Here is a 25,111-nt window from a genome sequence, read left to right on the forward strand (position 1 = left end):
TCATGCACTGGTCTTTCTTTAAATCAACAAAAGAAATTGAGCTGAGAAGTCTTATCCAAACTGTTCCTACCATTCCAATCAGGAAATGCGCCCGCAGCAAAATGGCTTTTGAATCGCGGTTGAAAGCCATGGCCTAGTTTAAGCAGGGATGGGGGTTCAGCCTTGCCTGGTGCCTCGTGTAGAGCCCTTAGGGGAGACATCCAATTTCCCAAGGAATCTCTAACATCTTCCTTCAGTTGCGCTTCCTCTCCTCGTTCCCTCCCACTGGAAACAAGAGCCAGCATAACCAAGGGGTTTATCCTCAAATTTTACTGTAATTAAAATACAGAGATGCAGAATATTCCCAGAAACACACTGCAAAACAAACCAAGCAAACAAATTCAGTAGGAAACCAATTACAGACAACGGAATGATAAAGAACAAAAGTGTTCTCCGGAGCCCAGCAGCGCGCACGGGACACGTGGCCGCAGCGCGTCCTGGGGCTGCCCAAGGGCACCTGGAGAAGCAGGGTCGGGCCCCAGCAGCCTGCAGCTCTCTCCAGCCACCTCCACGCTCCCACTCAACCCTGCCGTTTTCACAAGGACGATTTTGCAATGGAGATGCAGAAATGACCCACCCGCAGGGACAAGAGCCAAGGAGGGAACCCAGAGGAAAAGAAGTGGGTTAAGGTTTTCCACACGCACCAAAACACGAAGGGGGTGGAAGACATGCACTTCTCTCCCAGCCAGAAGAGCTGTGGGGGGAGTCATCCTCTCTCCCCCTTCCCCAGCCAGTACGAGTGTGGATGCTTAACGAGTGTGGATGCTTAACGAAGGTCTCAGCAGGAGCTTTGGAGAGCTCTACCCAGGGGCAAGACAGAAAGCTAAGGAAGGATAAGAAAGAAAGAGGATAGCGAGAAGAGCAAAGGGAGAAGGGAGGAGCGGATGCGCCTGTGGGCTCTCCCCTCAGCTGGGACATGTTCCCTGGGCACGGGGAACATCCAGCTGTGGTGGGGCAGGGGGTGCGGGTAGGGCCGTGTCCCACATCCACCATGGGAACATGCCCCCCCCCCACGGGGAGATGATGACAACAGGCTGGGGGAGATCTGGGAACAGGGGTGGTGAGGAGGGAGCTGAGCCAGTGCCCGGATCATCCATTGGGCATGTTGATCAATGGGAACCCCTGGCAATCGTCACTACTCTGGAAGCAGGGTGCCAGCCAGCGTGGACCACCACCACACCCCGAACCCCACATACACCCACATCCTTTGCTGCACTCTTCCCTAGGACAAACTCCCGTGTTCATCCTCCGATCCACAGTCTGTCCCAAGAAACAAATTCCCTCCACTCCGCCTTTTCTTGCTTCCCCGCTCCTTGCCTCCTCCTGTCATCAGTCCCTCCGCATCTTCTGTCACCTGAAAACTGCTGACGTTCCTTATACTAACTCCCTTCAGTCCTTCCCCCCACCTCGAGTGCTGCCCCTCCCCAGTTTTGTACCAAGCCCCCCCCCCCACCCCCCCATTAGCAATGGGATCTACGCACAATGTAATTCATGCCCTTCTTACCACGAAGAGGCGGTGGGCGAAGGAAAGATGGGGCATCCGTCAGGAGCCAGCAGCTTCCCCGGCGCATCCAGATTCCGCAACCCAAGCTGTCAGGAGGCATCTTTGCTCTTAGACTGGGAACACCGACCCTGCCTTCCTTCTGCCCTGGCACCAAGAGTGCACAGAAAAGCAGCCGGGGGCTGGGTCACCTGGCTGAACCGAGCAAGCCTAGCACGCTAACAGACATACCTTCCAGCGGCCTCCGAGTCCTGCATAGTTACGTATTCCTGCATGCCTGCTAAGCGGTGTGAAGCCCTGGTTTTGGAATAGATTTAATATTCTACCTCTGCCTGCTAATTTGATCTCTGTTGCTGTTTATGGTCCACATAACAGCAATTTAGGCTGGGAGATTGCCTCACACCCCGTCTCCCCTTCTCCAGGCCACCCTGCAAGGAAACGGCCGTTCCAGGCAAATGGAAAGCTTTACTCCATTTGCCGCAAGGACACACAGAAGAGCAGAAACAAGAAGATGGGGACCCCTCAGGACCCCTGTGGCCATCCCTAGAGCACGTCTGCCCTATTTCCTATGCCTGCTCTGCACACACAGTGCCTGCAGACAACAGCGTGGAAAGGATGCAAGAGCCAGCGTGGGATACTGGTCAGCCAAAAGTGTGACGAGCTTCCCATCACCTGCCCAGGGGTGGCCGGTGAAGTCAAGCCCCTTAGACACCACCGTCTCCTGTATGAGGCCTGGGAGGGGCGGTCAGGAAGAAGACCGCCTTCCATCCCAGTGGGTAAGAGATTCTCTTTCTACGAGGGCTGATGACAGCACGGCAAGTTGCGCACAAGCAGCTTTTAGCTTTGGGGTTAGGGCTTGCTCCAGGACCAGTCTGTGACCTGGAATAAGAAATGAGATATGCTCAGGGAGAGCAGCGAGCAGAGATCCATGCAGCACAAACCGTCCTCCTGCTTCGCAGGGCATTTGAGACAAAGGAAGAACAGACAAGACTTCTGGCCTTGCCAGCTGCCACGAGCATCCCAGCACAGAGCAGGCACACATCAAGGCCTGATCTTTCTGTGAAGCCGCTGCCTTCAGAGACAAACCCAACAAGTCTGGGTCAACTTGGCCTCCACCAGAACAAAAGAGACAAAGTGAGGAAATGCACACACCCCCCGGAATGCCGTTTCCTCTTCAGAAACACAAGATGTCAGTTAAACCATTGTCGCGCTATCAGGAGTAACGCGCTGTGGGGATCAGCAACTCCTCAGCACTGCGAACGGCAGAGACTACCAGGCGAAGGTAACAGGGGCAGACGGGCACCAGCGTGACTAGCACAGGGACACAGCCACTCACGTCAGGCCCAAAATGTGGATTTAATAAAGGGCAGAATGAAAATGGCTTCACAAGCCCAAGAATGCTCAGCAAAGATGGTGGTGGGGGGCGGGGGGCTGTACTTAAATATTCCCTGACGTCTGAGTCCGAAGCACAAGAGAGCGGCCAGGACGCGCCGCGACCTCCAGCAGGAAATGAAGATCAGGCGAGTTGGCTTCAATGTCCAAAAGACAGGGCCGAAAGTAAACAAACCGCAAAGACGGGAGAAAGGGGATTTTTCACATTCCTTTGGCTTCAATAAACTATGCACTGGCCAACAGGGGGGAAAGCATCCTCTAAAACATGATTTTTATTTTAACCGGGACCCTATATAAAAACTATATGCTGGAAGTGCCAAAGATGACTATGCAAACTCCTCCGCGGCAGTGGCACGGTGCCGTCTCCCTGGCTGAAGACACGCCTGTGGACTGATACACGTTAACACAGGTGCATATTTATAAAATACAGCGCAAGCACTGCTTCACTTGCCTATGCATCCAACACCTAACGACCTAGGCTAATCACCTGCCAAAGCCAGGAGCAGCAGAGTTAACAGTGGAGCCTGCGGCTTTCCTCATCCCCAAAGTTACAGGGCATCTTGGAGGGAGAGTGCGTGCGCGCGCGTGTGTGTGTGCACGTATGTGTGGGATGCCACGTGGCCCCTCGAGTATGACGGGCCAGGCTGAGGATGGCTGTGACTCCCAGATGGGTGCAGGTGTCTGGGTTTCTGCGGCACTACAAGTGTGGGTGGGCTGTTTAGTGCAACATGGTCATTTAGAGGAGCTGGGCTGGAGCCCCAGGAGCAGCGAGTGGAGGAGGAGGAGTTGCTGGTGCCCCGTGCAGGCTGGTTGCCACTGGAGCACGCTCAGCCCCTCGGGGAAGCGCTCTCCACTGCGGCACAGCCCACTCACACCCAGGCCACCGCTCCCAGGGTGCTGAGTCACAGGGAGAGCAATGCTCTCAGCCTCCCCTCCCTCCCTCCCTGCAGCAGAGCTTGGGTGGCGTTTGGGAACACGCTTGCTCATGGTTACTAGGGATGTCTGTGGTGTGAGAGTGTGGCCTGGAGTCAAAATGCCCCTCTTGCAGATGGGGATGCTGCGAGGACTTCAAGGGTCAAACCCAAAGTTTGTCTCTCCGGAGCATCGCTACCTGTGCTGCAATATCACAGAGGGGCCTGGCAGATGCCACTGTCAGCTCCTTCCCCAGATGGGAACACACAGCAGCTCGCATCCTCCTGCCTCTCACCAAGAGAATCTGTGCAGAAGTCGATGGCCCAGGACATATCATGCTCCTGTGTGGCATCATCCCTGGAGCTGCTCCGCTGAGCTTGAAGGTTCCTTCTCTGAAGGGTGCAATTCAGGCAGGGAGTAAGTAGTTGGAAGGAGCTTGTGGGATGGGCCCTGCAAAGAAAAGGTAAGAGGTGCGGGGCAGGAGGGAAGCTTCCCCCTCTTCATGGTCTCTCTCCCTTGTGCCAATGGGGACTTTCTTCTACGGTCCCCCGCCAGGCAGAACCCCCAAACACGCCTCCCAGGGCCAAGGGAAGGGGTGTTTCAGAGGCTGTCTTCCCAGCTGAAGCGGAATTTGACTCCACAGCCCACACTTGAAGCCAGGCATAGTTCTCCCCTCTCCCCTGTTACTCCCCCCACCTCCAGGCAGATGGAGCCTGACACCCCCTCCAGCCCTCTGTGCTTACAAGAGCAAGAAGGGAGGAAGGAAACGGCAAGACAGAGACAACGGCGCCTTTAAAGCCCTCGGAGTAAAGATGGTTCCCAGTAGGTGATGGGAGTGAAAGGCATTGACAGCGGCTCTGTAAGCTGAGCCAGGCAGGCGGTGCTGAGCAGGCTGCAGCCGGAGTCTGCTCAGGTGCTTGACCCTCCCTGAAGCAGCTGGTTCCAACTCAAAGAGGTGCTGTGTAGGGGGAGAGTACGGGCGGGTTGATCTCTCGGAAGGGAGCTGCGACGGGGCTTAGTCAGCCTTGTCCTTCTTCTTTGCGGTGAAAGGGACTTTGCTGGCGACTGCACTGCCCACGGCTCCAACGCCGCCGGTCACTGCCGAGACGCTGCCCTTCACCAGTCCAACGCCAGCAGCGGGGACGCTGGTCACGGCTGTTTTGGTGAGCTCCAGGCTCTTGCTGCCCACCCAGGCAACTCCTCCCAGCGTGGCCCCCACGGCTCCCCGGGTGATACTGAAGAGGCCACCCGTCACTCTCCAGATCACCCCTGCCTGCTGCTGCGGATGGTCCTTGCTGGCATCTGCAGGGAGAGAGGGAAAGGGAAAGTCAGAAACATCCACGCCGAAGCCCTTCTCCCTGGGACACTCTTCCAGCCCAGCAGGGCAGCCCACCCCGCGCACAGTGCCTTGCAGCCCCAGCCCTCTCGGTGCCTGAAGGAGGAACCAAGGCGACCCCAGGGCTACAGCACGGCAGGAGGGGACCTCGGCAGGGCAGGGAGTGGGAGCAGAACTGCCTGCGTGATGGAGAAGGGAGGAAGGCGGCTCAGTTGCAGCCCCGGACTTGCAAGCCTCGCTGCTGCAGTGCAAAGCAAACCCCAGTAACAAGAGGTGTCACTCCCCTCGCCTGCGTGCTGGCTAACGCCAGCAAATCACAAAGGCTAACGGTAGTGCAGGAGGCACGAGCCGCAGACAGCAGCAGCTGGCGTTCGCCTGGCCGGCCAGTCCTCGGAAGCATCTTCTGGGAGCCAGGTCTGCGCTCATGTCAGGCGTGGGACCCAGGCACGGCGCAGACCTGTCTGCGAGAACTGTAATTGAGCTAGCACAGATAGCAAGCGGCAGTAAAGATACAGTGACACAAACGTCACCTTGGGTTGTACAAGCCCTCCGGAGATCTCAGCTACGTATTTAATAGTGTTAAGACACTGCTAAAGTTGCTACGCTATGTCGCTGCTGTTTTACCTGTGCCAACTGGATCAAGGCCAGCACGATATACCCACCCAAGCTGCCATCACACCTGCCCACAACACTGCAGACATAACGTTCACAGCTCGCCACTTCTTGGGAAAGGGTTGTCTCTGAACTGCTACTCACGGGATTCAAACCTGACGGCTCCCTTCCTGGCCTCCACACAATCCTCTCCCCTCGCATCAGCTAACAATGCTGTGTGCAGGCACCGAAGGAGGAGCTGCTCTTTTCGTGGGGCGAGATTATTTGGATACTCTTTAACTTCTGATTCACTGCCAGTTCTGTACATGAGATGAGTTGATAATAACTGCAAAAATACAATAAAGCAATCCTGGCACGAAAAAAAAGCAAGCGCCAGCTGGGAATACAGGATCCCTGGAGCAGCAGCAGCCCTTCTAAGCCATGACCTGCTCAGAAGAGAGGCTGCACAGTGCTGATGCAGCAGGAGGGCTTTAGCCCCCTGCTAAACGTGCACCCCATTCCCTGAGGAGCAGGGAAGTGACAGGGATGGAAATGGCTTGCTGACAGCCTGCATACAAACCCGGGGCAGTCGTGCCCAGAGCCCAGGACAGAGGCCGTGCCAGCACAGAGCAGAGTGCTGCCAGAGGCTCTGCCGGCGCCCCGGGGAAGGAGCCAGCCTGCACCGCACAGCCCTGTGCGCACCCGTCCCCCCGGCGTGGGGACAAGCCTGGCACCTGTCCCCCGGGCCATGGCATCCCAGCTCAGCCTGGGCTGCACCAACGGACGCACTGCTAACCTAAGCAGTGGGCAAGCTCAGCCCAGAAGGGCAGGTAGCTGAGAGCTGCTGGCCTGACGCGCTTTGTCTCTGAAGATGCCAGCCCTTCCACTGCCTTCTTGACTCCCCCCACTCCCCTTCTCCAAAGCTCCCCGAGAAGAAAGCCCCTTGTATATGCAGCCCAGCAGCAGATTCTTTCCTTGTTAATACCACTCCAGGCAGCAGAAAAGTCTACCTGAAAGCCCCGCCTTGATGGCCTCCACGCAGCTTGCTGCCAGGGCTGATGCAGGCAGCGGATTCCCTTCGCCAGGAAGCAGAGCCCGGGATGCGCCGCGAGGCTGGCCCAGCCGCTCATCGAGTGGTGGGGCCTTCACACGCTGCACGCCCCGCTTGATGGAGATGTCAGACCTAGTCAGTCTAAGCAAACATCTTCCTCTTGCTGTTACTAACTTGTCTCACCCCGTGCCTTCACCGCATCTGCTATTCGGCGTACTTCTGCCAAGCTATCCCGTGAATCCTTTGGAGCGGAGACTATCTTCCCGTGGTCCGCACGTCACGCAACACAGTAGGGTCTCTTAAGCACTGCTGGAAAACAAGCTTTTTTCCTTCCTTTTTTTTCTTTAACACACCAACTAGCAGTCTGACAGAAAACCCTCAGCAGCAGCAGGGCACGGATTTTACCCTTGGAAGCACCAGCTGCCTCGGGGTGCTGGATGCACAGGGCTGCAGGGACGGGCAGCCCCTGCCGCACCAGAGCTGCTGCCTGTGCTCCGGCACGGGGGCAGGTGGGGGGCGGCCACCCGCACCGGGGACCCTCAGCTCACACCAGCTCGTCTGCGGGAAAGGCGCATTTTCCAGGCCCTTTAGGAAACCAATTCAGATGCCTGCAGATTCAAATTGCTGACTTTCAGGCACCTAACGCAGAAGTTTAAGTAAGGGGATTCGATGTCTCTGACCCCATCTCTAGCCAGGGAAGCGGAGGGGGCTTCAGAGCAGGCTGCGTAGCAACCTAACCCAGATGAGGCATGAGCCTGAACTAGCTGGTGTGATGGTCCTTCCCTGGGAAATTTTGTCCTGCGTTCTTCTAAAATTCTGCAGATTTTGGAGTCTTCCTGGAGCTGCACGTTTTCCCTTCAGCTTCTTCCAGGCTGTTCGGAGCTCTCCCTCGAGCAGGGCTCAGGACAGTGCCTGTGGGGATTCTGGTGTTCACCAGCTGTGAGGACTTGGAATAAGCCTCAGGCAACACATCTGCCTGATCATCTGGGCAGCAAAATGGAGTTTGAGAGGGGCCAGTACAGAGTTTGGGCTGTAGCCTAAAGCAGCTACAGTCCTACCCAGTACACAACATACTGCTTGCCTTTTGCTCAACAGTTTTTCTAAGAATTTTTTTTTTCCTCCTCTCCCTCAATGCTACTGAGATCCCCTGGCTCCATTTCCAGCTCAGTCGCCGGTCCCCAGCTGCTGCACACCGCTTACGCAGTACAGTCATTTTTGTGTCCTGTCCTCAGAATTAAGGTGGGAAGAACACAGGGGTCCAGAAATCCATGCAACTGTAATGCAGGACTCCACTCTGTGAAAATCAGACTGGTCCTCCAAACAACACCATCTTCCAAGGATGGCAGAGGTCTTGTGTTCCCGCTCCCCTGTCCAGGGAAGCAGGATCCTTTGCATCCCAGAGGACTGCAGTGCTGAAGCTCTGGGCGTTGCACACCTACTGGTGTGCTCAGCTGAAGAGCCAAGAGCTCCAGCAAAACAGCAGCATCTGGCTCTCCCCAGGTTAACCTGTGTCTGAGGCTAACTGGAACGACTCTGAAGGAGGATTTCAGCCCCTGGAGCTGCCCAGCTACCTGAACAGCGCTAGTGTGGAAATCTCTGAGGTGGTATGTGAATGCCTGCAGGTGGATAGCCCAGGGACCAGAGAGGAGGCAACTGCAGACAAGATCGAAGGGGGATGTTACTCTGCCAGCAAAAAGCTAAAACATATTGGAGAAGGTGTCAGGAAATACTAATGAAGAAAGACAAGGACAAAGGTTTTTTCTGATTAAGCCAGGCAGATACAACAAAGCCGCAGCACACCGGAGCACCAGCGCTCACACGCTGCCCACACCTGGTCTGCAGCTGCTTCACTGCCCTTAAAACTGCACAGGTAGTAGGGAGGAGGGATGGAGGACCTGGCCCTAGGAGGGTGGGAGGCTGCTCCAGAAGCATTCCAACAGCTCCAACACAGAACAGAAACTGTGCCATAAAAAAAACCAAACCAAACCAAACCAAACCAAACCAAACCAAACCAAACCAAACCAAACCAAACCAAACCAAACCAAACCAAACCAAACAAACCAAAAACCCCAGACTCGCTCAGGTTCAAACATCTGGAAAGAGAAAGAGAAAGAGAAATCCCCTGTGACCTCAGCCACCATGGGCCACATCCTAACCTGGCAGAACACTGGAACAGGTCGCATCTGTTCTCTACTCCTGATGATGTGTCGAAAGCTTTCTAGCCAGCCCAGGTTAGTTTGTCTTCAGGACTGCAATAAACCCCACAGTAAGCTGTCATGTAAGATAAGCATCAGATTTACAGTGCAAATTAGTCTCTCAGACAATGGAGTGAGCTAAGCATTTTGTTGGCACAGAGGAGCCCAGATTAAGGGTAAGACAGACAGCAGAGATGAAATACACAAAATAATCAGAGAGACAGACACACAGCCCGAGCAGGGGAATAATTCTGTTCCCTGGTGCCGGCTGCAGCCCACGCTGCTCATGAAAGCTCTTCACCATCTGCCAAGGCCTCTTTCCTTTCTGTCAATGACCTGGCCTTTTCAAGGGTCCCTTCAGCTTCACTTCACCCTGTGTCAGCTTCGAACAGAAGAAGGAGGAGAAAAACAGATGAATAAAAGGCACTCCTGCATGGATGCCAGCGCTCTGGGCTGGGGTCAGCGCCCCACACTTCACTCCCCCCCCGCCCCAGCCCTGCGTGGTGCCCCCCGGCTGCTCTCCAGAGCGGGGGTCCTGCCTGCTGCGGCTCTGCACAAAGCCTTGCCTTCCCATCTCATCCCGACAGCATCTCTGACTCTGGGCAGAAGTGAGATCCGTTTGTCGGTTATATCAGACAGAACTTGCAAAGCTGCCACGGCAGCTCCTTAGGGCTTTGCATTGCATTTATTTGGCGAGACAAAACCATCACCGGCGCTGGTGCCCTGTACGAACGGTGCAGGGTTACTCTTCCCCTCGGCCCCTGCTTGCAGGTGATATGCCAGGCAGGGGGGAAACTTACTTTACAAAGGGCTTGTACAAGCTGCTCTTTCCTAACTTACGAAACCACCCCAAGCCAGGAAAGCCGCGTCAGGGAGCAGCACTGGGTTTGCATCTTTAGGACATTTCCAACCCTGCGGGGCCCCAGGCGAAGGAGCTGGGCTGGCGCAGAGACCAACATGTAAACAGGCAATGTCATCAGCCTGTCCTTCAGCAGACGGCAGAGGAAGGGATGAGGTCACTAGTTCAAGCCTGAATTACGCCTCTGGCAGCTATTAAGTGACCACTGGTGGATTTAGGCAGGTTCCCCCACCTAGAAAAATGTTTGGTCTGGAGAAACAAGCACGGGGTGGAGGGTCAGCTACTCACACAGTCTAGTTCCCCGCTTTGTCCAGCTGATTTTTAAGCAACACTGAGCAAATCGCTTTGACCTTTATTGCCTCTGCACCATGGTGATGGAGAACGTGTGATTTTCTAAAAGCCTTGGCTGTTGAGTGACAAAAAAAGCACGTATGGGAGAGAAGTTTCCAGTCCTGATGTTTCTTGGAGAAAAACCTGAAAGTTTGATTCAAGTGCACTCCTAAGACTCTGAGAACCCCAAATGGATTATTGTTATTTTTAACCTTGTGATTTTTCCAAGACTAGCTCAATGTGAAACGCATGGGGCCGGCACTGCTGCTTCTCTTCCCCTTCTGTAAAGTGGAGCTGAAGTTAATGATCCCTATTTCCTTGTACTGCTGTGCTGTCACAGAGGTTAATTAGGTACAGTTGGTGCGGTGCTTTCAACGAGGAAATTGTGTTTGTATCATCATGACTGGCGCTGACAGATTCCTGTTGACATTCTCAGTAGAGACACCAGTGACAACTTCTGATTTATCTCTGGAGAGGTATCCAGTCTGCAGACACAAAGCCACAAAGGCAAGAGAAAAGCAGCCCCCTTCCTGCGCACCCCAGCCTGCTACGGCCGAGCTGCGCCCGTTTGTCCTGCTCCTCTTACAGCACGAGGAGCTGAAGCAGGCTGGGACCACCCCGACCGCTGGGCACAAATGATATCTGGCTGTGCACCACCTAGCAAGGCCCCTTCCCCAGGGGTACAACCAACACCGCCTTCTTCCCGGCCTCTGGCCGGTAGCTGGAGAAGGCTTAGCTGATCCTTGCGGGGCACAGCTGTACGCCTGAGGCGAAGGAATGGCCGTTTGCATCCCTTCTGTCATTTTAGGATTGAGGATCTAGATCCTGCAGCGTCACAGGCAAAGCGCTAAAGGCAGCACTACAAAGCGTGTGCTCTTTAAACACCCGTGCTTCACTCTCGCCATCAGCCCCACGCTGCAGCTTCGCTGGCTCGGCAGCTGCGCCCTCCCCAGCCCTGCTCTGCCCAGCTGCTGGATGCCGCAAACTAAGATGGTTGCCACCAGCAAAAGGCCTAGAAATGCCACATTTAGTTTAGCCTTTGAGTTTTAAACTTTAACTCTGCAATCAGCAAGACATACTCGTCTCTCTCTGCAACAGCATTGTTCGGGAAGCTGCTGCACGCAGCAAAACAGGGGCAGCTGTCTCTGCAGCCCAGCTCACCCCAGGGCTCTTCTCTGGCACAATGAGCTTTAATTGTTCCTTGCACATGCCCCAGGAGCAGCAGTAACTGCTGAAGCATCTACCTTGAAGCACTGAGAGACAGGGTTCAGGAGGGTAAACGAACAGCGATATGGAGAGGCTTGTTTTCCTCGGCTGAGCCTTCGGGGAGAAGCAGCCAACGCTCTGACTCTGGAAGCGTGAGTCTCGGAGTTGGTTGGGAGTTTTTGGACTCTTTTTGTTGGCAAGTATCACGTCACCGAAACAGAAATTGTCTGTAAAGACACGGCGGTATTGTTGAAACCGCCACTGAAAAGATGAGTCAGGGAGATGGGCCTCAGAGGAGCTAATAAGGCAGTGGTTAAAGCACCTGACCAGCCCTGAGGCAGGCCAAGGACCCCCCCCCAGCCTCACTGCCCCCCCCCCCCCCCCCCCTTACGGCACAAGCACCACCTGAATGCCATTTTCACTCTTTTTGTTGAACTGCTTCATTTTGGAAGAGATATTAATTGGAGGAAGAATATAAACCTGTCCCCTCGTTCCTCAAGCACCTTCAATACCAGAGCCAAGATCTGCTCTGAGATGGCTTTCTTATTCTTGAAAAAAATTAGCTGTTCCTTGGCTTTGCCCTCCTCTGCAGAAGATGACGGTTTTCTGGATCCAGAACCATCTCTTTTATACAGCTGTAACGGCCTGTAAGGAACAGCCAGAGTCTCCTTCAACCAGGATACTCTGGGACCCTTTTGATTCTTACTTATTTCCCCTCTACGTTTACAAGACTCCTGCTACTCTGGTGGCACAGATGTGCTCTCTAATGATGCCGAAGAGCAGGATGGCCCACAGCCCAGAGGTAACGCTCCTTCTGCTCCAGCAAAGCACAAGCTGCAGGACGGACAGCATCCTCTGCTAGAAAGGACGTGGATCAGGTAGGAGCCTGGAGACCCAGCGTTATTGCCGACCTGCTGGGCAACAGCTACATCTCCTCTGCTTCCTCTCCACCTTGGTGGCCTGTTTGAGGCATGGGTGGTGTGACCGCCCAGGCAGCACGGCGGGGATCCTGCATGGGGATCCCTGCGGCAGGGCAGGCAGGAGCCCCAGCTCTGCTGAGCCTGGCATGCTGGGAACGGCAGGAGTCTGCTCTGCGCGGAGGGGAAACTAACGAGCACCAACTGATTGGCCTCATGGTGCTTCTTAGAGACAACCTCCCAGCTCCCACTGGCATACTTAACCTCTCATCCTGGAGAGAAAGAAGGGCACACTGCGACAAAGTCCTTGGAAGTTTGTCCTCCTCTGATATAGATCATAAATGCTTAAGAATGAGGACTCACCCTTTTTACAGGCATGTACCACAGCTGGTTTAAGGAGACCCTTGTCTCGTTTGAAGCAGATGCCATCTCCCACCACAGCTTATAGGTTGTAAGAAAGATGAGCCCACAGGAGAGTCCTAGAGCAAAGCTACAAGTGGTGTTGCCCGTTCAGGAAGACAGAAACCTGGACATATCACTTCTATCTCCATCGTGACATCTCTTTTTCTCAATATGGAGTATATGCAGAAGGTCAGGCCTAATGGCCAGACAGGCCACTAAAGAACCTATAGGATGTCTCAAGGCCATGGACAGAGTGGAGACATCATCCCAAAAGGCTTGAGATTTCAGCTTGCCCCGAAGAACTCTGCATGGCGGCTGCCTCCTCCCCTACCCTCGCCAGCCACCAGGTCCTGCGGAAGAAACCGCAATGGTGCATTACTGCAAGTATGAACAGCAAGGGACAGCTCTCAGCTGGGCTACACCTTCCTTCTCACTTCTGCTAAAAGCATCAAAAGTGGCCATCAGACTTAGTTTGTTTGAACTATATGCCCCTGTCTGCCTCCCATTTCCACTGCCTACTCCACCTACAAGCTCTTGAATCAGTCAAGAGACTCGCTTAAAAGCCTGGCAAGGAAGACCACATAAACCTGCACCAGCGGCTCTTTTTCCTATTGGAGTCTCATCACCGTGACACTGAGATTTTGGATCACAAGGACGGGAATCACATCTTTCTGCAAATATGGGCTCTTGATCTCACTTGGAGATCTGTGGGTGGAACTGGAATAATCCAGTAGACTCAACAATTTTCAGCAGCCTCAAGCGTTAATGGTCTGAGGAGGAAAGCTTTCAGACATAAAATGTTGTTCCTTACCTTCCTTGCATTTATGCCCGGGCTGAAAAGACCATCTTTTCAGGCCTGCTCTTTGACCCATGCTAGCTCAGCTCTTGTCAGGACTCCTCTGTCAATTCTGTAACAGTTGTTGCACGTTCTTTACCGAGCTGCTTTCAGCTGCTTGTGATAGCACCTGGCACGAAAAGAGCCCAAATGAATCAGAGGCTCTCTTGTTAAACAGCCTTGTTAATTCAGCTCTGATAAAGACACAGGAGAAAAAAAAATAAAATCAATATTTGTAAAGTGAAAAAGGAAAAAAATCCATAGAGAAATAAAGGTCATTTTCACGGTTCTATGAGGCCCTTACAAACAACGGAGACTAAATAACCTAATCCAAGTTTATGTAAGGAATGACTTCCCTTCCATGCTCTAGTGCTACTCAGCAGATCTACAAAAAGGCAGGCTGAGCTGAGCCTCCCCTGCCCAGCGAGGCTAGCAGCCCTTCCCACAACGACATCGCGAACCCGCAGCTTATCAAAAAGCACCTGAAGTTTGGTCCCAGCAGCAATCTGGGAAGGGGCATGGGAGTGAAAGGCAGTCACGTCTAACCGGCAGGAAGGTGCTCCAAGCTGCCAACGTCAGACATCAAACGTCTGCTTTGCTCATCATTAGCTGCCGTGAATATTTTGTGTACTTTGCCATCTTGTTATTAAAGACTTAATCTCTCTACCTTATGGAAACACATGATTGTCACGCAAGCCTTTACAGCTGAGATATCCAAGAATTTGTCCAAAAATACTCCCAAGTAAAGCTGAGAACATATCCTGCCTTGCTAACAGGGGAGGACCCAGGTTCAGGCATTTCCTCTTCCCACTCCTGGAGCAGCTGAGCAATGGATGCTGATGTTTTCCAGCAGGAAGGCCGGCACCAGTGAGAAATGCCGAAATTCCCCGTTTATTCTGATTATGTGCTCCCCACCCATCTCCGAGGCACATGAAGGAACTGAAGAAAAAAAATGGACGGCAGCTCAAAAAGCAAAGCCACAAATTTTAACTGACCTAAGGCCTGAGTGAAGATTTTTTGACTCAAGAGAAATGACCCATTCATCCCAGAGGGTATCCAGGAGTCTTTCTGTCCGTCCAAGGGATAACAAGGCAGTTAAACTAAAAGCTGTGTGCTACAGAAGCAGCTGAGCTGGGGATTTACTGGGGAGGTAAGGAATATGCTTGCCTACTCGTGCTTCAGCATGCCAGCCACGGGTAGGATAGGACCTTTGTTATTCTGCTGGTGGTAGGTGTTTGGTGGCATGGTCTCAAAAACTCATTCCCCGTCTCAGCTGTCAAGGGGAGAGCACTGCAGTCGTGAGTGGGCAGGTACGCTGCCTCTGCACACAGGCAGCTGCATCCTTCATCCTGCATGCAGGCAGACGAACAGGCAGAGCATCCTTCCCCCCAGCTAGGCTGGATGGGGACAGACAAGACCCATCCATACCTCAGACGATCAGATCTATTCCTGTGCAAAAAATCACACCCCAGCTCTACGCCCAAACCTCTTGCGTCTCCCCTTGCCTCTGTCGCTTCAAAGTGAGCCAGCCGGTCCTACCCGCCGAGCACCCGGTGCGCCTGCCACCTGGCAGTGTCAGCCCTGAATGCATAAATTAGAGGTAGCACTAACACTGCCCAAGGAGGTATCAAAACTCCTCCTCCATGCTGCACAGACAAAGAGCTGCTTCTCAGGAACACGAAGCCTCGAGTGTGACAGTTCCCTTCACTTCCTTCCATATTCATGTTCTTGCTCTTTCCAGGGCTGGTTTCAATACGGCACAGCAGGGATCCCACGCACGCTCGGCTTCCCGGTGGTTACTGACGGGCTCTGCCTGGTGCTGCAGGTAAACTGGATTTCTTCTTCGACGCTGCGGCAGGACTGCCACGGAGCCAGGCGCTAGCCTGCACTCTGCCTCTCCCGGGAGGTCTAGTCAAGCTGGCTTTCCCCCACAGCCAAGCAACGATGAACAGGCTCTGCTTTACCTGGCTTTCTCACGAGTTGGGCTTGACTCTAGCCTGGGGTATCCCCTGTCACTGCCTGGAGAAGACTGGTTGACCATCAAGCACCAGAATCGTAGTGAGGCTGAGTGCCCGGTTCCCTCCCTGCCGTTTCTAGCTCTCCTGAGGAGTTCCGAGCCTGCAGTGCATCTCTGTGGCACCAGGAGGGGGGACGTCAAACAACCTCCCAGCAGTTTCAGCAGGACCTTCCTAACACCAAGACGTCTGGTGAACCTAGTTCCCAGCAGGGACTTCATGCAAGATCAGTACCAGAAATATTGCTAATACCTCTGCATTCCTGACTCTACCGGCTGCTGAAAATCCTCCCATCTGCCTGACTGGGGTAGCGATGTGCTTGGGGAAGGCTGCAGAACCTGAGACCCCTCCAGGATCACTGCCCTTCTCTGGTACCTACCTGGCTGGAATCAAAGTCAAACAAAGCCAGGCTTTGCTGTCAGAGCAAAGGGCTCAGTAGAAAAAATTCAGTTGCACACCTACAGCAACCTTTCAGGTCTCCACGTTAAGACAACATTTACTGTCTTGATTCTGTAATGCAGCCCAGCCTGGCAACGCTGTCATGCTTCTGCTATCAGGAAATGAAGGGCAAACATCACACTCCTCCACAGATTCCCCTTAAATTTTCTTCTGCAGTTCTGTACACAAGGGACGCAACAAGGCAGAACAATTGATTCCTTTAAAAATGAGGGGCTATCCAAGGATGCTTTCAACTCCCGCGGTACAGAGCTGCGGGGCCTGTGTGTCAGGCACCTTCCCAGCTGCCACACGCGGGTGCCCAGCTCAGCTTGTGGTCCCCATGCATGCACATGCTACCCTCACTCTTGACAGGATTAAAACCTTTAGAAACTCCAGATCCCAACAAGCCACACTCTAGCTTGGCTAGTGCAATCATCACAGAAACTCATTTGCACCTTTAGTTTCCTCCCTTTGTTTCCAATCAGATGCATACAGGGAATGACTGGAGTGACATGAACCTAATCAGAGGCTGATGCCACATCAGAAATCCCATCAAGCTCTTTTCCAGTCCCAACAAGCTCTCCATTGAAAGAAAACATCTTGTCATGGCCTGGAGAACCCCTGCATACATTGTGTCCCCAGCAGGACTCAGTTAATATTAATGGGCTCAGTAGTCAGAAGCTGGGTTTTATTTTAGAAAGCACAAACAAAAATCCTTTCTCTTTAAATATGCTCCTAGCTCTTACTAGCACTTTCCTGGACTTTTTATCCTAGCAACAAACCAACTCTGAATTCCACGTAGATAAATCTTAATTCTCCAGCAACGGTACTGCAGAGCCCCAACGGCCCGGAGACCCTGCACACGCATGCCATGCCTGCTGTGCACAAGCGCCTCTGCTCAAGCGAAAGCTGCGGCAGCAGGACACCTGGCACTCCTGCTCACCAGCCAGCCAGACCAACCTGGGGGGCCACCTCGATCCTCGGACGCCTTCAACTCGGAAAATCCAGCTGACGCCACCGACGCCAGCCCTGGCTGCAGAACGTGCCGCTCCGAAATGCTGAGTCCTGTTTCTGAAATGGGCTAAAAGACACATGGCCTCGGACCTGCACCTTCCAGCTTTCGGCTTAAGAACTTTTATCGAGCCGGCTATAGCACCTTCCCAGCTTGGGGCCAGCCTAGGCGCAGAGAGATGCTGCCTGCAGAGCACTGAAGACCTCTCTTGCCCTACAGCAACAACTTGGCTGGCTGATGGCAGCCCCTGGACGCCGGCCAAAGGCTGTAAGGTTTTTGCAGCTGAATATGTTTAGTCCCTCTCCTAGGGCACAGTCTTCATTACACGGCTATTGTTTATGACCCCAATTATCTCCCAGTAACTGGTCCTCGCCTGCAGTTAATAACCAAGGCTAAGTGATCAACTGTTAGGACTCCAGCAAACTGGTTGTTAACTTCTCTGTTGACCAAGTTCAGAGTCTTTTACTGCTATTAGAAACTCAGATTAATGACGCGTAACATAAATGAACTCTCCTGTGACACGGCCAGGTGAGGGGGGGAAAGAATCACTCTGTTTTCCTAGAGGTATCAGCTGAGCAGGGAGGAGATGAGCCCTCCTTTAACTCTCTTCTCAGCCTCCCTGAACGTTTGTGAGATGACGATACCTTATTTTGCAAAGTCCTTTAAAATTTTATTGGGATCTGGATCATGTGGGCAAATCCGTACGTAAAATGGGCTAACTCTCCAGAAGCTGCTTTTAGGGACTTCTTCCAAATTGCCGTTCCTACCCTAGTGTTTCAGATTTCCAGCAGTTAATAAGAGCAGGCTAATACTGCAAACCCCGGCATGGCGGGGAGACCTCGCTTCGGGGAGGAAGGCTCTACAGCACCAGCGTGTGGCATGTAGAAATGAACCTCAGGTTTCAAGGGGACACCTACGGCCAGTAACAGATGTACCGCCAGCCTTTCCCAGACTGCTCTTCACAGGCTGATTGTAAAGCAGCCCTGCAACAACTCATCAGAAAACAGTTGTTTCGATTCAGGAAAAGCCAATGCCAATTCCCTTTTGCAGCTCTTTGTCTTCTGAATGCTAATGGAAGACCATCATCCTCGCGCTCACAGGGGCCACCAGGTATCTTATAGGACATAATTTTCTCAATAGATTCACCAACTCCTACTCCATAAAGCATGGAAGGCCGACTTTGGGAATGACCACCATGGTCTTTGGCAGCCAGCTGGTCCCGATCCATACAGAGACACTCTGACAACACCAGAAAAATCAACCCAGGCAGTGCAGCGGTGCAACTGTGGGGCTCTGGGACAAACGGACACTCACATGGGATGGGGAAGAGTGGCTAGAACAGGCGTTAGGATTCCCGGTGGGTTATACACAACATTCGGAGCTGGTGCCTACAAAGGACTTTGGGTGCAATGAGCTTACAGCCTGAATCTGGGGAGTATGGCTGTCTCCTCCTGCTGCCCCAGGTATGCAAGGAACAGGAGAAGGTACAGGCACTGCTTGCTGAAAGCTCTTCTGCAGCCAACCCCTCCTGCTCTGATGCTGCCCATCCTGCTCCCTTCCGACATCTGAGAGGCCAGCACCGGCACAGCCACATTCGGGACCCCCTATCCTCAAAATCTGCTGTCGCAAAATTCTCCTACCACTCCAGGCATCAGCTAGAAGGCAGCCAAGGAAAGAAACTATGGGGAACAAACGAGGGCACCTTTCCCCACCTGATCACTGTGAGATGACAGAAGACTCCAGATGTGCGTCACCCCAGGTGACAGTCAGGTGAGGATGGATGCCTCTGCGCTGTCAGTAGATGGTGAAGGCAGAGCCAGTGACAGTCAGAGGAAGTAACAGCTCTCCTGGTGGTGTGAAGAGGATGCAAGGATCATCCTGCACCGATGGAACAACACCTGAAGAGTGGCAAATTTCCTGCAAAAGTCTGCTAGCACTTTTTCTGTCCCACCCAGTCCATTCCCAGCCACAACCCCCATAACCCTGTGACTGTGGTGACACCTCCGAATGAAAACAGAGCAAAATTTATGGTGTGTGTGGCTGCCATCAACAGAGAGGCTCTGCCAGCAGACACCTCGGCACCCAGCTGCCCTGCAGAGGCACCTGAAGCGCAACTTCAACAAGCACAAACGCATGCCTGTGGTGTGAGGCCATGCCTGCAAGCCAGCGGCCACCAGCTAGCGACCACGAAACAACTCCGAGGGAGCTGGGGGGCCTCCGTGGTCCGCAGGGGAGCTGAGCAGCTGTTGGGTCCTCAGCTGCCATCCTCCACCAGGGCTTGGCACAAGCAGTGTGGCCACCACTCCCAGAGACTGCTCAGGCAGCTTTAAAAACACACTCTTTCATCCTTATGCATGGATTTACTTATTCATGTATTCTCAACAGAAGCACTAACAGCCATAATTGGATCCATTACTGGGTTATTAGAGCTCTCCGTCACTGCCTCTGCAGGCTCGCGCGGGGCTGGGGGAATGCGCAGGAAGAACAAACAGGGCAGAGGCAGGGCCAGTGGCAGGGGTTTTAAAAAAATTCATTAAGTTGTTGCTGTGGCAACCAAACCAAAATTTCTGGCAGGGACTGCGATGTGTGGGGAATTGTAAACTTCTCCATTTGCGGAAAACATTGGTCATGTCTCCAAAAGGGAGGTGGAGGAAAGGCAGAAAGAAGGGCTCTTTTCAGAGACTGCTACAGCAAGAGCCAAAAGCGGTCTGCTTGCAAATTTATCCTTACGGCAAGTCCTGATGATGGTCAGATTCTACATACCACAGCTTCCCAGGAGCCAGTGCACCGAGACAGGGCTGGCGTGGATGGAGAAGCACTTCTAGGTGTTCAGTCCAGCTGGTCCTGATGGCCAGGAAAGCCACCAAACTGCTGCACGGACACCGGCAGCGTGGGAGCCCCCTCACTTCTGCCCTCACCTGCCTCCTCTGCCCCCCCACCTATCCAGGGCCCCCATGGAAAACGAAGCTTGTCTGGGAATTAACTCCCATTGAGATGACAGATCCTGGAACACCAAACTTTCCATCCATAAACAGCGGGAAATGGAAAAGCAGTGGTTAGGTCTGGAAATACTAAAATTTGGCTAGAAAGGCTGAACCCAGTCTCAGGAGACACCGTAAGTTTTCAAGATGCTCAGTGCTCTCTGAGCAGTCAGGATGGCAGGAACCACCTGGGGGAAACACCACACGTCCTGATGAACTTTGCAAGGTGGCCACTACTTGAACATCTCAACACCACCTGCAAACTTTCAGGTTCAGCATCTTAAGTTCATGTTTAATTACAATGCAGGACCTGCAAAAGCAGAATCAGCGTTGATTTAATGTCAATTGATTTAACCCTGACTTAGGCTAAACAAGCTGTGTTGGGCCATCCATGTGATTTTCTGGGAGATCCCCCAGTTCATGTCTGAGCCTGCTTAGCCAGCAAAGTCCAATACCTCCTGCCCTCCACCCTTCCTGCTCAAGGATCAGGACGGATCAGTTTGTTACTTACGAAGTAATTCATTTTGTTTGGAAACTCAGAACAGCACAGATGCCTGATGTGAGGCCCTGAATTCTCTCAAGTGTAGTGTCTAGGTTGGAGCTACCAAATGGGCAGTTTGCAAAAAGATGTGAAGACTGACAGCGGACGCTGCCAGCGGAAAATTTGCCTACTGAGAGATATCGTATAGGCACAGTGATTGCTGAGGATTTCAGTTTTTCTCTGGAGTCAGCAGCTTAACTATGAAGACTTTATTGTAAGTTAGACTCGCTTGGTGGGATTGATTTCCACCGCAAAAGGAGGAGCAGAGGGAAGGGGAGGACAAAGGCAGGGGACCGGTGCGGGGCCAGCGTGGGGCGCAGCAGCCAAGCAGCCCCATTGCTATGCCGCGGGTCGCCTCTCCTCCGTCCCCCGGTGCCACGGGGGCTCACGGCTTCCTGACCCTGGCCCTCGCGGCTCACACAACTCCACTGAATTAATGACCTCAGTGAGAATTTTTAAAGCTGACTGACAGCAACCTGGAAAAAACAGCCACCCAGGAGCTGCGACATGGCACCACTGCCAAAGGGGAGCCTGCCGCCGGGCAGCGGCTGAGCGCAGGAGGTCTTCAGACAGACCCCTGGGTCTGCGCTGCACAGCACTAAGGAGCGTGGCGGGTCTCTGAGGTCACGTACGAAAGGAGTACTGGCAAAGCTCTGCGAAGCCTGTGCTTACAATACAGCTCTAATTATCCTGTTAATCAAAGCAAAAATCCTTCAGTTTTGCATATCCAGCCAGCAAAAGGCTGCAGCAAATTGACAGCTCAGTCACTTACCCCCGACTGCCCTACATGCTAGAAAGCCAAGGAATAGGAAGTTTTGCAAGTCTTTGACATTTTACCCCACTCTGCTCCCTTACAACCATCCACCTTCATTCCAAGCCTACGGCACTTAGATAAGGACTTGTTAACAAGGAGGTTTTTCAGGGGGAATGTAAGGCATTACCTGCCTGCAGCTGTTAAAATCTTAAATCTGTAGTAGATGAACGTTGTTTGTGTAGACAAAAACCTTTTGTTGGCATAAACATCACCTCAATCCACACTTCTGTCAGCCACTGAAGTGTATGGCATATATCAAAACCTTACATATTTTATTCTGCTTAATGGAGTTCATGGTGCAGTTACTTCTGGTGAACAACAGAATTTTCTTCACTGCAAACTACTTCTTTTAAAGTAGCTTGCTGCTTTGAGACACACAGACTTTCGTTTAAATGCTACAGTAAGGGAGAAAAAAAATCAAGTCTATCAGACATGAGAAAGGTAGACCTCACACAGATCACTTCTCAATTTCCAGAGTCACTGATGCAGTGAAGATATATGTTGCTTGAGAACAGGCTCGTCGCTGGGTTTGGGTGGTGAAACATCAGCAGCAGTTAAGGTTGGCTGGGAAATTTTCACTGTGCACACATGACAATTTTAGTCTTGACGTTAAAGCTGTTAACACCTGCATCTGAGCATTTCCAGACTTTTAAGCAGTCCGAGGCCTTGAGAAAACTGCCTGCTCTCATAAATTAGGACCCTGTCATAGCTGGTTAGGTAAATACAAGTTTTACTTGCAGTTCATAATTTTGAGGGGCTTGCCATTTACTTAGGAACCCTTTTTAATTATGACGAATTAAGCAGCAGAAATTATTGTGAAGCACACAGGCTACACACATGTCTCCAACTCTGGAAATATCAAATACGGAGTCTGCTTTTCCCAGGCTGATCTTCCCCCATAGATGAATAAAACCCCACAGGACAACCATACTCAGTCCCCCACTGCCCGGTAAGATAGCGGAGGTGCCACAGCCTACCACACCTAAGCACGTTATTTAATTCTCATGTAAGCAACCAAATCCTGTCTTAGAAACGGTTAGGTTGTTTGCCCTAGTACTCTTACTTGGATATCTAAAATCTTACCGGACTTTTGCTTAGAAACTTCATTTGCAGGCCAAATTTATTCATGAGCCATTTATACCCATTTCCTCTTGTGCCAATGTTGTCTTATAGTTTAAATTGCTCTTCTCTCTCCCTGGTGTTTACTCCTCTGATGTATTCACCGAGCGCATTTGTACCTCCCCTCAGCCTCTGTTTTGCCAGATTAAACAAGCCACACGCTTCCAGTGCTCATGTGTACAAAGGGTCCCGCACTGCGCCCCTGCCCCAGAAGCCTCCCTCTCCCCGTGTGCCGCTCTCACCGCAGGGTTTTTGCACATGGGTGCCCGGCAGCGTGCAGAGACTTGACAAAGCCACGTATACCACCTTCTCCCCAAAGGGACAGCATGTGGCTTTCAGCGTATTCTGTATATTCAGTAATTTCCTTCACTAACATACCCCAACCCTCCTCTTCCCCCAGCCCCCTGATGAGCTCTCAGCTCATGCCAGACATTCCTGTCATCAGTCCTTAGCTGTACAGTCTTTTTTCTTTTTTTTGTACTGTTAAAAATTGTTATTTTTCTGTCCTCTAGGTCACCACTTTGTGCTGGATGATACCCAGGCGCTGCCATCAGTAACAGCAACATGCTGACTGCTTTGCACAGTGCCTTTTCATACCTTCGCACCCCACAGAAAATCTACGCCAGAACCCAGGGGCGGCCGAGGCCATCCCAGGCAAGCGCCCGCTCCCGAGGGAGGGCAGCGGCTCTCCTTCCGCTCGGGCCCCCGCCAACCCAGAACCCCCCTTTTCTCTTCCGCACGGCATCTCCTCCCCACGCGGGGCACACGTCACGTCCCGAGACGCCAACCCCCCTTGCAAGCACGCTGCACCCCGGCCGTGGGGCTGGCAGCCACGGGCAGAAGCCCATTGCCTGGGTGATGGTTCTGCCTTGGTCCTGGCTGCGAGGACAGAGGAGGGGACCCTCCCGAGCCGCAGGGCTTGCCGCCCACCAGCCCACCCTCCTGCTCTAGCCCAGGTGGCCAGGAGGGGACCGCTCAAGGAAGATCAAGCACAGCTTTCTGTGTCCTCAGGGCACGTGCAGCTTTTAGTTTTGTGAGCCCGTCGAGGACTGGGCTTTCACAACCTCCTCCTTCCAACGCCTTGCTCGCTTTGGGACGGTGAGAAGAAAAGCACTCCTTTCTCCTCCAGCTCCCACAGCTGAGGCACTGCAGCGCTTACGCAACAGAACCTGACTTTCCTCCCCTAATTACCTCTCATTTCTCCACTTCTAATTTACTTGTTTTGTTGAGTCGAAATTCTCGGGGGCAGCGCGGTGTTGTGACTACAGCAGTCGCTGGAGAGCGTGGAACACAGCTATAAAACACAGCAACGCCGGCAATGCCTCTCGGGTCGCTCGCTGCCTTGCCAGCGTGACAAAAGCCGTCGGGAAATGCTTATCCATCGCAGCGGTGGCAGCCCGTGCTCAGGCCAGGTGAGTATCCTCTACTGCTCACGCAAGCTGCCCGTGAGCGAGAGCGCTGCCCTAGCAGGACTCAACTTCTTTTAGATGACTTTGGGCTGAAAGCAAATTGGTTTAATTAACACCCTATCCATATGGGGCTGCAAGCTGGAGAGCAGAATGAAGCTCATGCAGGAGGGGAAGAGCACAGAACAGCGTGGTCCTGAGCGGGCTGTTTCCAAACCTGTTTGCTTAACTATTAGCGAGGGTGGCTTATCCTTAATTTATTTACATAGAATGTTTCTGTAACCATCTGCTCTTAAGCTAAACGAAAAATTATCATCTTTCTCCTGCCGCTGCGGAGACTCCCTTGGATGTTCTTAATAATACAAAAAAATCTATCATTTTAATGTAGACAGCTTGGCTAATAAAAATGATCTGTACCATTAGTAATTATGCCACAAATACAATGCAAACAAGCAGCCTTTCCCTGAAGAGGCCACGCGTAAAACACCTCCCTCACCAACCAGGGGCACGAGATGACAGCACAGCAGTGGCACTTGGCTTCTCGCTTCTCTACCACAGGGCAGAAAACAAAGAAGAGGGCATTTCTCACTTCTTTGACAAGCCTTAGGTGCTTCAAACCTGCCTGGGCCCTGTTTTCCTGGGGACTTTTCCTCTAGACTACCAATACAAAGCCACATTCCTGAAAAGGGCTACCTTGGGTTACCGGCTTCTACAGCCCTCACCATGTCAGAACCCTTGAGAGCGTGATGTGTCCACCCTGGCTCGTTCAACTTACTTGTCAGTGACGGGGCCGGAGGGACTGAGCGCAGCCTCAGCGAGCTCAATGATGATACAGGACGGGGGGAGCGGCCGGTAGCCCAGAGGCTGCGCTGCCGTTCGGCGGGACCCCGGGGCTGGGGGGCTGGGCAGGGGGACCCCATGGAGCTCAGCCAGGGCCGGGGCCAGTGCCGGGCCCTGCCCTGGGGGGGGACAGCTCTGTGGGGGAGGGGCTGCCAGTGCTGGGGGGCAGCCGGTTGCCCACGGGCCAGCCGTGTGCCCGGGTGGCCAAGGGGCCAGTGGGACCCCGGGGGGCACGAGGAGGCGCGTGGCCAGCAGGTGGAGGGGGGGTCCTCCCCCTCTGCTCTGCCCTGGGGAGGCGCATCTGGAGCGCTGGGCCCAGTGCTGGGCTCCCCAGTTCCAGAGGGACAGGGAGCTGCTGGGGAGGGGCCGGCGGGGGCTG

The 25,111-nt window shown here is 53.1% G+C and overlaps 1 protein-coding gene across 4 annotated transcripts in view; it reads right to left on the reverse strand.

The window, feature by feature from the left end:
* Nucleotides 1-294: 294 nt before the first annotated feature.
* LOC119150726 (transmembrane protein 263-like) overlaps nt 295-25,111 on the reverse strand; it is a 204,919-nt gene continuing 180,102 nt past the window's right edge. For all 4 annotated transcript variants that reach the window (XM_037393435.1, XM_037393438.1, XM_037393437.1 and 1 more), the window contains 2 exons: nt 4,588-5,146; nt 295-4,294 (listed from right to left, as the gene is read on the reverse strand). In XM_037393435.1, the coding sequence (XP_037249332.1) occupies nt 4,860-5,146 (287 nt within the window). In that variant the 3' untranslated portion in view covers nt 295-4,294; nt 4,588-4,859. The remainder of the gene's footprint in view (nt 4,295-4,587; nt 5,147-25,111) is intronic.

The sequence above is a fragment of the Falco rusticolus genome, chromosome 7 (genome assembly GCF_015220075.1).
Source record: "Falco rusticolus isolate bFalRus1 chromosome 7, bFalRus1.pri, whole genome shotgun sequence".
In the NCBI taxonomy this organism is placed as follows: Eukaryota; Metazoa; Chordata; class Aves; order Falconiformes; family Falconidae; genus Falco; species Falco rusticolus.